Source organism: Cryptomeria japonica, chromosome 4, assembly GCF_030272615.1.
Source record: "Cryptomeria japonica chromosome 4, Sugi_1.0, whole genome shotgun sequence".
In the NCBI taxonomy this organism is placed as follows: domain Eukaryota; kingdom Viridiplantae; phylum Streptophyta; class Pinopsida; order Cupressales; family Cupressaceae; genus Cryptomeria; species Cryptomeria japonica.
The window spans coordinates 656,315,784-656,328,322 of NC_081408.1; the positions used below are offsets into that span (position 1 = coordinate 656,315,784).

The 12,539-nt window shown below is 35.4% G+C and overlaps 1 protein-coding gene across 1 annotated transcript; it reads right to left on the reverse strand.

Annotated features, from left to right (window-relative positions):
* Positions 1-3,881: 3,881 nt before the first annotated feature.
* LOC131053579 (plastid division protein PDV2) lies at positions 3,882-10,516 on the reverse strand. Its single transcript, XM_057988205.2, has 2 exons — positions 9,966-10,516; positions 3,882-5,172 (listed from the first exon to the last, which is right to left on the reverse strand). Exons 1-2 carry the CDS (start codon positions 10,185-10,187, stop codon positions 4,405-4,407), a joined length of 990 nt encoding a protein of 329 aa, XP_057844188.2. The 5' UTR covers positions 10,188-10,516; the 3' UTR covers positions 3,882-4,404.
* Between the last annotated feature and the right edge of the window lie 2,023 nt (positions 10,517-12,539).

Consider the following 12,539-nt stretch of genomic DNA (forward strand, 5'->3'; position numbering starts at 1 on the left):
AACACTAGGTGAGGCCACCACCAAGGTTCAAATTTTCGTTGGGCCACTAGGCTTGCAAGCCTTGTGCCTTGGCAGGGTTATTGTGCTTGTGGTTTGAATTTGTACAGTGTTTTACAACTTTAAAGGTTGGCATTTACCTATAAAAAGAAACATTTAGGCAACATGGTCATTATTTGTAGTTATTTGTTGTTGAAGTTTGCTTGGTAATAGGCAAATTGTTATGCCTAAATCAATCATTGGTTAGAATTTTGTTATATTATTTTTGCTTTTATTATTGGGTTGCCAGCTTATATAAAGCGATATCTTCCCATGTAATATTGTTGTTCATGCTTTCAATCTTTCACATACACCCTTTGTTTTTTATTAAAGAAGCAGCAAAAACAAGGGTGTTGACCCTTAATACAACGGCCCATAGGCGGTAAAGACAAGTTACAAGGGTACAAACCCCAAAAACAACAAGGCTTGACATGAAAACAAGACCCTTTCAAACCAAAAACAACCCAAAACCCAACTTAAGAAGGGGGCGAAACACTCGAGCCATGGCCAAGAAGGTTTTTGGGGGTGGGAGAAGATTTTTTGGGGGGTGGGAGAAGATTTCCCTTTTCTTTTGTGACAAAAACACAGTCCAGGCAATGCTATCATTAGGCTCAACAAAAGGAGAGTTTGGCAAGAAGGGACCCGCAGAAAGCAGATCAACAACAATAGCAAGGGATGAAACAGCTTTATGATGTTGTGAAAGAGAGGATTTGTGAGCAGAAATGGCCAAAGGAGAATAGCATTGCAGATCCGGAGAAGTCACAGGGATGGAGGATGCAACAACCAAATAAACAAGAGGGTCTGAAGCTTCAGCAGCAAAATCATCCGGGAGGGGACGTCATCCTCCTGAGAGGACCCCTCAAAGTTAGAGTCCAAAGCATTGATCATCAGGTGTTCAACAGTAGCATCTTTCCACCAAGTAGCAGCACCTTTGTGTCGAGGCAACAGACAAAGTGAAGCAAGATGACTCAGTGAAGCATCTCCTACATCGAAAGGGGAGGCCCTCAAAGTCCAATGGTCGGGCCCAGGGCCTATCCCCAACCATTAAAACCACATCCGTAGGGAGAGGCACAAAAATATCAATATCAACTAAGATGCGAGCAAAAGTGGAGTGGCCCATAGAAGAGGTAGCATCGTTAACCTTCAAGAAATGCCCAATAGAGTTGCCAATGGCCTCATGGCAAGAATGCTCCCAAAAATAAAAGGGGAGATTAGGGAGGTGAACCCAAACTAGACGCACATTAAGAGGTTCAATAAGAGGGTTAAACGAAGTTGTCCAGGGTTTAATGGAGAGAGAGTGGTCTCACTAGGACCATAGCATGCCCAAAATCAGGTCCTGGTCATGAGAGGAGGTGAAGGAAACAATTAAAAAACCCTTGGCACAAGGAAAAAGCTCAATGATATGCGCGACCAAAGGCTTCCAGGAGCCACTTACCAAACGCTGAAGGTTCAAGAGAGAAGGCCAAAAACCAGTAAATCTGCGCACCAGGGCGCAACGTTGGTAGAAGTTGATGTTATCCACAACGTCTTGTCCACAAACCACCATCGAGGAGGATTTGGCACAAGGGAGAGGTTGGATCCCCTTGGAGGGATGCAACGCAGAATAAGCCACACGAGCAAAGTTGTGTCGACCAAAAGAAAAGGTTTTGGGAGCACACAACAAGATCACTAGCAGCATTTGCAAAGGCAGAGGGGTCAGCGATCAACGTGGGGGCCTCCAACCCATCTGCAATGGCAGCGCCAGAAGTGGCAACCCCCATGTGAGCATCCAAGGGGGAGGAAGTCATGGCAAGGACGGTCTAGGAGTTCAAACACATTTGAGCAAGAGAGATGTTGGCAAGGAGAGCCATAGAAAACTCAGTAGTTTATAAATAAAATGATGGTGTTTGTTATCCGATCACATGCACCCTTTGTTAACTAGTGTAGCCTATTTGTATTAAAATGTTGTTTAAAACTTGTTATATTTCAATTTTTCTTGCCTGCCATGTTTTAGAACTGGTGATGTAACAACATTATCTACCCAACATCAACCAGCATCATATCTTTTTTATTTATATATGGTCATTTCCGAGCGATTCTCCCTTGAAACAACCCAATCGTGTTGCACTAGATTATCAATACTGTTTGAAATCCACCTTGGATTGGTCATAGATGAAAGTAAACGCCATTGGGTGTTGACAAAATTTAGATGGGATTGTTATAACATTGGCAACTGATAGAAATTTGCAATCAAAATTCAAGATAATTGCATGGCGATCGATCTTGTCAGGATCTTGATAGAAATTCACAAGCAAAGTCAAAATTCAAGATAATTGCATGACCATTAACTGCTTGAATTGATTCACTTCTTAAATAAGCCAAGTAGGTAAGCATGATTGATGTCACTTTCAATTTGATAAGAGCACGCTAATATGCAAACGGTTTGAAATCGTGATGTACCGCATCCCTATAATTGATTATATAATTCTTCCTTTCCAGCGCAGATCAAATGTACTTACTATTTTTTATGATCAGATCTGTTACTACAGTACTACCATGGTTTGTAGCAAGACAAATGGCTTTCTTTAACCACTGTAAAGAAGAATTCAAAGTTGGCAAATACAGAAAAAGGATAAAGCAAATTAGGCTGAAAGACAAGAACCAGAGGCTAATTCCAGCACTAACAAAATATCAATTTCTCCTCAAAACTTGAAGATTTTCCTCAAGACTCAAAAAATGTACCGTGGAAGACCAACTATTTAGAATGTTGCATGAGATATATAATTAGGTGTTGAAGCAACTTTCGCCAGATGATTTGAGAGCAATCAATTGATCTTTGCAAGGATACAACTAGTAAGCAGTTCATCTTATAAAATATAAAATTGATTATGCAAATGCCTGCAAGCCATGTGGCTCTCAATTGTGCTCTGCAACATGACTAGAGTAAGTTTAATGGAAAGGTTCTTCTTGAATTAGTGAAGATTAATTCAATGGCATTAACAAATATTCCTCGTAACAAAACATACACCCATTTTCGTGAGATCTAGGTGTTTGAGACATGACAGAAAGTTTTGCTATACAATTTGAGTTTAATTGAATTGAACATTGGAAAGAAGTTATTGGTTAGAGTTTCAAATATACAAGATATAAATATTTATATACAATCAATTGGGAACGATGCTTAGCTCCTTCTAATGTCTGCATCAAGACTTCAAAAACTAGTTACTAATGAAAAAATCTAGGACATCCAGTGAATGATTTGCAGGAACAACAAATAAGTTGGAGCAGTAGACTTGGTTTTCTTGAGGATTTGATAACACATTATATTCATAGACCTCTCCCAAGTAAATCCTATATAATTTACAAGTATTGCTCACAGCAGAATCATCTTTTGCAAATCATTATTTTCCTTTTTAATTTGTAAGCATTCCAAAGACAATAACCTTAAATAGAGGCATTCTATTTCAGTGTGCATATTGCATTTCTGTATATGCATTGGCATTTCACTGTCACATCTATGTAAAAATAAAGTGCAGCCACGTATTTCCACATAATGTAATAGACTACTATTACGTCTCAAATTATTTTGAGAATTCAAGATTTAAGATCTGCAAAACTTATGGAGCTGTGTTCTTATTGGATAAAGCATATCAATAATTCATTCCTATTTCAATGTAATGCACAAAATGGGTATTTTAAGAATTTCTTCAACGGCTTCATCATGAATCCATCACAGGCAAACTCCAAAGAAATGAAGCTTATATCAAACTTACAGACATCTATTCAGACTCAGATATTCAGACTTACAGACTTGAATTTGGACTCGGATATTCAATGAATAAGCCAATATAGACTACGAGGCTTAATGCAAATGCTAAATCAGCTTAATTTATGTGTAGGACAAACGATATTATTGCCCAGCACTTTGTTATTTTCCTAAAATGGTTTTTCTATCTTAGTCCTTTTTAAAAGGGCAACTCGTTAGGCACCATTAAAATTAAAATTATTTTAAATAACATGGATCAAGCACAACAGCCTTTGCATCATTACTGGGGTGATTGCAAAATGCTTCAGGTCCAGATCCAGTGTCTGGGTATCTCAAGGTACACACTCCAAAAGTTCTTGCCATCCATTCTAGTATTTTTGACACATAGCATAGCATAGCCTGCTCTCAGCATACCCGGTATAAAGCATGGTTCATAAACAGACAAGTGCAAGGAACAGATTTGAGCCCAGGAACTGAAAATAAAAATCATTCATCATACACTGAAGCTGCCTTGCCCCAAATGACCTTACCTATTAACTTGTCCATGTCTCACCTTCATGCTTAATGATTTGCATTCGTCAGTAATTTATGAAAAAAGCAAGTCCAGACAAACCATTATCTGTTCAGCCACGACCATAAAACACATAAGGAACTGCCCCTTCTTGATCAGATGGAAAATCACTGCGTTCCTTTTGAACACAATCTTCCATATCATAATCAATATTTCTAAATTTTCCAGAAGGCCATTTCTCTTGAACTATATCCTGAGTCTTCTCGCTCAGTGGGGAGGAAATGGACTTCTGCGGAGGATTATGGGCTCCAGTGATACCTTGCATCCTTTTCTTTTTCATCCCAGTTTCTGTTAAATGCAGAACGGCTAGCAAACCAGCTGCTGCAAATCCTGCTTTTGCTGCCACTATAATGAACTTACCTACTGGAGTCCCTATAAATCTAGAAATACTATTACATACAATGCCCACAATTTGCTTTGGCACTTTATTGCTCTTCTTCATGTTTTCATTACCAATCACTTCCTCACCTGCTTGCCTATCATTACTCTCCTCAGAAATGCATAGTTCATACATTTCCTCCTTCCACGGAAGTTGCTTCAAAGCAGCAATCTCCCTAGAACAGTCTGTACTCTTATAGTAGATTGCAGACTTTCCATCTGTTACAGAAAATGAGGCATTTGGTGACGGTAGTTTATGATATGATTGAAGAGGTATTTCATCACTCTCATCCAGTGTCTCCCCTGCAAATGCCAGAGCTTCGTGAACAACTTCCCATTCCCTCCCTTGATAGTCCCTCAACTTCCCCAAGAGTTCTTTCCTGCTTTCTTCAAGGTCAGTCAAGGTTGCTTCCTTTTCAGCTTTCTGCTGTTGTTGTAGAGCCTGCAAAATCAATAAAAAGCATTACATGCAAAGAGATCTTACAAATAAATGTATGCCCTTCAAATCGTTTGCTTCATAGGTCAGGCTAATCGTACACAAAAACATCTATAGGCACAATCATAGTAGCAAAAATCTTCAATAAATCACTGCTTGGCCCAGTTGGTGACCTGATCTGTATCAGGCTGCCAATTTTTCCTCTGATGACTGGCTGATTCCCGAGGCTGCTTGATATTTTCCTATGATTGCCAGTACAATTTCTGATGAAAGTTTAATCACAAACAAACTGCAGTTTTTTCATCCAGTTTTGCAGTTTGCCTGCAAAATGCTTGTTTTATAATTTTCTATCAAAACCTATTTTTTAGGTTGCAGACTTTGATAAGTAACCAAAAATTTGATCGATAAGATTGCACTCAAGAGCACCCATTCTTCAGCAATGATCCATCTATTCTCAGTCAGTTATGGCCTAATACTGCTTTATGGCCTCAACAAGCATGATTTTTGAAGGGTCTGGAGCTTGGTTAGAAACAAAAAAATCATAAACAATGGTGTGGCAAGGACAATGCTCCTCAAAACCGCTAGGAGCTTGCCACCCCTGAACTCCTGCTCTAGTTTAAAAATAAAAAAAATTTAAATTGTTTTTGGGTTGCACCAGATGGAAAAGAAACATTTGTTTATATGCACTCTAGGGATGCACCCCTTACATTTTATATTGACCCATACCCTATAGGAAACATTTGAGGGACACAGGAATGGGTCGAAAATGCCCCCAGCCATACTTGATTCCAAGAAAATTCAGAAACGTTTCCAAAATAGCAGAATTTTTTAGGAAACAGAATGGAACGACAGGGGATGGCTAGCCATCCCCTATGACCTAGCCAACATGAAAATTTTAAAAAGACACAGAACTGAAAAATCTGAGTGATGAGAGGGCCCAGAAGTATCCCCACACCCTTTTGCACTAACCCTAAACCTAAAACAGCCACACTAGTAACTAAAAACAAAAACAAACTCATTTTGCCATTTTCCACAATGTGAAGAAGGCAAAGAAAGAGATTCGCTGGGAGAACACAAGATTACAATAGTGAGAAGAGGCATGAGAGGATCAAAACCATGTTACTTGAAGTAACTATACCATCCATTGTTCATTTGCACAATTTTGTTTTTAAGCATTTTTGCATTTTTAAAGGGAAAATTTTCTGCTCATTTTATTTTATGTTTGCATTTGCAGTTGTGTTTTGAATTTTCAAAAAAACAAAACAATGAGCAGCAATATGGATAGCGAGGATGAATAGGTTCAAATTCAAGAAAAAGGTTGTTGAGATAGTATTGGGGGTTTCCTTGGAAGTAGGAGTGATGTTGGTATGTGAATTCAAATAACTCATTTGAATACATAGTTCCACGGGGTTTGGGGACGTTTCCTCGGAGGGATAGGGGAACATGTTTCGGGTGCAAGGGTACTTGGGGCCTAAGTTTGGAAACACCGGAGGGACGGCAGGGGGACAGAGGTAGGGGGTGGTGCTGACATAATACATATAGTACTTGAAACATTAGTTTAGAAATATGTATATATATAACTGTATAAGGAATAAGTAAATACATTGCAATGATTGCAATGAACTTTGAACTATAAGTTATAAGTAGAAACTAGAAAGATTGTGTTGGAGTATCTTAAAAGGATCCAACCCTAAAGATAGTAAAAGCTCTAATTAACTTACCCCTATCATTTCAGATCAAGGTATAGAAATAATAGCATATATCTATTTCAATTTTGTCATCATGAAAAACATCTTTATGTGTAATGACCACTCTAGATGGTCTTTTATTTTTTAACAAGCATAAGAACCATGCAAACTGAAACAATGCTTATCTCTGCTATTAAGTACTGATCACGATTACAAGCTGATACAAATGTTGGTACAGGGCAGCACATTGAAAAGACACTTTCTAGATTGCCTAAATTGCATGAAACTAGCATCCAATAGAAAATGATAAAGGAAAATACCTTAAAAAGGCAGCTGAAATGATCACTATAGGTAGGGAACACACATTTTGATTTAAATTACTGTATACAACAATGCAGGTCTGATACAATTGGAAAATATGTTGCAGGTCTGAGACATCACCATTGTAGGTCCAAACAACCCCTTAAAGCCTCTTAAAACTCACTCTATGCAACTATGTTCGCCCCCAAACAATGCCAGACAGCCTAAGACTCAACCATACTAATCAGTCTTAAAAAATTGCAAGTCAGTTTGCAAGTCCCCTCCAAGGTTGAGGGACATCTAGGAGTCTTGGGAATGTTATAGAGTCCCCATTGGCGTTTCTAACACAAGAAACTTCTGAGAAATGCCCCCCTGGTGAGGAAACGTCTCGGAGACGGCAAAGGAAACTTGGTGGTGGAGGAGGGATGGCGAAGGGACATCATCAACACCACTATTTCTTGGGGATGTCCCCTACATTTTGAGGGGGGACACGTCCCCGTGGAACACTATTTGAATATCTTTCTAAACTCCCCAAAAACTAAAGGGTCAATTCAATCCTAAAAAACCCCTTCTACAATTTGCGACGACCATAGACTAAAACAAGAAAAGGAAAAAAAATGGGGAGTAGAGTATGGCTACATCATTTGTGCAACAAAAATTTTAAGGGCAACTACACAAGGGTTTACTCTCATCTTTTGTGCATAAGTGGACAAAGGATAGAAGGTTCCAAAAAAGAAAACCTAGACGAGAAGGCTGAGGTGACTAGGTTGTACATGGAGGGTGAGGCAAAAAATAAAAGAATGGGAATAGAGACTACGCAACTTAGTATGTCATTGCTACCCAAAATATGGATGTTGATAGTCAAAGGGGGGAGAGTTTTACCAAGGGAAAGAGAAGGGTTACTAGTGTTGTAGAGATGCATAACATGCAATCATGATAAGTGGTTGTCTTCTAATGCCAATTTTATTATTTTGTCTAGACCATATCATCTCATGTGGCACATTTTCCCCTCTTTAGACAAATGTTCAAAAAAGAAATTGCCCCTTTTGTAGAACATAAGCTATGCACCACCCTGCTTGATGAAGAGTATTCAATTAGCTTTTATTTTATTATAATTATTAATTGTTCAAAGATGAGTAAAGATGCAAATTTTCAATTTTACAATTTGAAGGATGCCATAGTAGAGATTGGGCCCTCTCATGTTGTAAAAGTGGTGATTGACTCAGCCTATGTACGTAAGTTAGTTGGTTTGATGGTGGTTGTTGTGTTTATGTGTTGAAGAACATATTGAAAAACACTTGGAACATCAATTTGGTGAAGGTAGTGGTGGAAAAATTTAAAGACATACAAATGGTTATTTGCAACAATCAAACCTCACTTGCTTTGTTTAGAAATTTTCAAGAAAAGAACTCAGACCCATAGATACTAAACATGCTAGCTACTTAATTTTGTTAGAGGAATTTTGAGGTGCAAGAACCTCAACAATTAATGATGGTGAAACCTAAGGGGTAGATGGGTGGACACAAGCACAAATAAAGGTAAAAGTGTGAAACAAAATATTCTTGAGGATGATTGATGCTCCACAATGACATAATAAATTGTTGATTTTATTATTAAATTATTTAATTGCTACCAATTTATTAAAGTTTCAAACTTATAAATCATTTTCATTCATTGTCACACTTATCATTTGAGTCTTAATATTATTTAAATTTTAATTTTTGTAACTTGTGTGCAGATATGTTTGCTCCTTCATTTCATTTGTCGTGCAGGTCATAAGATATACTGATACAAACTCTCCTAGACATACAGATTTATACTTGATAGATGGTGTGAGTCATTCATAACAGGGATCTTAATTTGGGATTTTATGAGGAGAATATAAGGCCTATTGTGATGCAATGGTGGAACACTATGAACACCCCATCCATGCTACAGCCTATGTTCTAAATCCCAAATGATATGTAACAAGTCCTGGAAGAATGCATCCATCTCATAATGAAGAGGTGAAAGAAGAGCTCATGAATGCCCTTTGAAAAATGAATAAAGATAAGAAGTCTTCTTTAATTTGAAAGTAGTGGCTAGCTTTTTCCAATCTTTGCAGTCCATTATTTAGCAAATCAAAGGTGAGGATGGAAAGAGCTACATTAGCTCAAACTAACATTATTGGAGGTTGGAAGTGGCATGCCAGAATGCACGACAGTTGAGAATACTTGCCACTCACCTTCTTTCACAAGTTGCCAATTCCTCTGCTACAAAGAGGAATTGATAAACATACAACTTCGTCCAATCTATAAAAGGAGGAGAGACTTACCTCTCAACAAGAAGAGAACTTGATGGTCATGCATAGTGTTTTGTGGCTTCAAAATCAATAGAATCCTAAGTATAGCCAAGCTTTAGCGATATTGGAATGTTAATCTTAAAGATGCTACACAGGTTGATGAGCAGGAGAAACAAGAAGAATTGGTTGACATCCATATAATAGTATTGTCAATCTTGAATTGATTCAAATCCTAATTCAATAATGATCACCCGCATGATGACCGGATGAGCCATTACGACCAAAATAGTCGCTTATCAAAATACGACTAGTTTACAAAATTGTTTCTATTGAATTCCAGCATTAGAATCGATTCCCCAGGCTTTATTTAGCTTTCTTAAAACTTAAAAATTAAAATGCTAGGTCATTACCGTGAATCCATTAGCCCTTCGAAAAAATTATTTGACATTTGTCTAACCTATAGTAGTTCCACAAATTATGACCAGACAAAATATGCAGCACACAATTGAAAAAAACTTGGGTAGTCTTACCTGAAAGCATTCCAGCTGGTCTTCTAGCGCCTCCAAAGCATCTCTAATGGAGATGAGATTTCTGGCCTCTGCCCCTCCTTCACAACTTGATGACGTCCCCTGTTCGAATCTCTCCTTGTTCAAATTAATATCCACTTTGACTGCACGCTCAATTGCATCGTTTATCTTAGTATTCAGCTGCGATGCCCTCAATAAAACCATCATGATCTCTTCTATCTCCATTACAAACAAGAAACTGGGTATCAGAAAAAAATTGAAAATTTTCGAAAGCCCGATAGTCAGTTCGAGTAAGAGTACAAACAAGCAAGATATATTTGAAGGCCTTCTTCCTTGTCGTTAGCAGAAATTTTTAGCAATATTGAAAGATCCGAAAAAATCATTTTTCTGAAAAAAGAAACAATGGATTATAATTTGTTTTTGTGTTCGAGATTCCTAATTTGGGGAAATTGGGTTTTCTTAAGCAGTTTTGTTTACGAGGTTTTGACTACTTGCAGAGAACACGTTACAAAGGATTAAAGTGCGGAGAAGGTATGCGGCTTATACAGTAGCACGTATGTTGTAAAGAAAAATGAGAGATTTTATAAATTATCTTTTAATAAAGATCTCATAAATAATTTAATTTCTCGATTTATGAAAATTTCGTACGTTGGAATACCCAAAATATCTATAAATAAATATTTAAATAAATAAAATTCTCGATTTAAGGAAGGAGCTATAATATCTAACATTGGAGAACCAAATTCCTCAAAAATAGCTGTTTTGCTATGAATCTTGTAAGAAAAGGATTGTATATAAAACAATAAAATAGATTTTTTTTCAATTATAGGATAATTGATTAATTTAACATTCAAATATTACAATCAATTTTGATAATGAAATTGTATTTGGAAAACTACGGAATATGACAAGAAACTCTAAAGATGGATAAGGGTATTAATATTTATTAGTCCCTTGTCTTATAGTCTTATAGGCTGCAGACTAATGTTTTCAATTATATCTGTTTGGAAATTGTGTCAACAAACATTAAACATTAAACATTTATTCTATAGTCTGCACCCTTCTAACTTTTGAAATTTTATTTTTACAATTTTCTTTTTTTTCTGATTGATCATTTGCTAAGGTTTTTTTTTTTCAATTAAAACTTTTTAAAACAAATCTTCCAACCAATGAACAATAAGCAAAGAAAAATCTAAAACATTCTCTAAACTTTTCTAAATATTGCGAGCCCATTAATGCAAGCAATGCCTGGTAATAAATGAGCACATCAAATCAAGGAAAGCCTAAATTAAAAATCTGCAAGCATTTCTATACATTGATGAGATGAGTAAATATTTATTTCATTATATTTATTATTTATATTTAGTTTATCAAAAAAAATGAGCACATTAACTATTAAATCAGCTTATACTATCATAGAAGACATTTTGAAAGTAAAAAGAAGTCACGAGTTTTATTATTAGTTTTATGATGTTCATTTTATTTTTTAGTTTTTAGTTTTTAATTTTTGTTTAGTAAATTTGTATAGTTTGATTTTGATTTGTTATTTATGTGTAAATGATGCATTCTATTTGTAATATTTGTTTAGTAAATTTGAACAGAAAAAATTATAGTTTGAATTCAATTTTTTTATTATGTGTAATTTTGATTATATTAATGTTATATTTTGTAATATATAATAATACATAAATTTAAATCAATAGTCAATATTTTAAGAAATTTTTTGTCAATATTTCACATTCACCTATAATACACCTATGACACTAAATTTTGAATAAATACATTTTAAATTTTAAATTTGAATACAAGTTTTACTTTTATTTTTTACTTGTGTAATTTATGCATTCTAATTGTATTATTTGTTTAGGAAATCTAATATCTATCTAGAAACTATATATAATATTTATTTTAAGGTTTAGTTCACCTAATCATATATTTGAATTTGACTTTGTATATAAAAACAAAATATAAGTAGAAAAAGGAAATATAGCTTTTGTTATATAAAATCATTTATATGCAAAAGTCTAGCTATGGTAAAGAAGATATTTTATCATCTTTATCTAAATGTTATGTTTTCCTTGTGTATCTTTTTCGTTTATTGAAAAGAAATATAATATTTTATTAGTTAATTTATGTAACTAATATAATTAAATTTAAACAAGTTAGAGTTGAGATAAAAATCATATAAATAATTAAAAAATTATAAACATTTTTTTATTTTTAACTATGTTGTCAATATATAAATATGTTCTCAAGAAAAGGGAAGGTTGTTAAATTCTTCAATTAAAACCAATCCCCTCTACCACCAATACAAAATTGAAGACATGATAAACAAATGATGCACTCTATAGGATGTAAGCATCGATGTTGTGCTAATATTACATTATAATGTTAATCTACATGTTATATGTTACTAGAGATTCAAATTCCTTTTTCTATATTTGATTCTTTATTCCAAATAACCTTAGGTATTTTGTGCATACAATATCTTCGATGTTCAATGCTCAACTTGACATTTTTCAACACAAACATAGAACAAATCTCATTTTTTTGGCAAAAGGTAGGGACTCTAGTTGT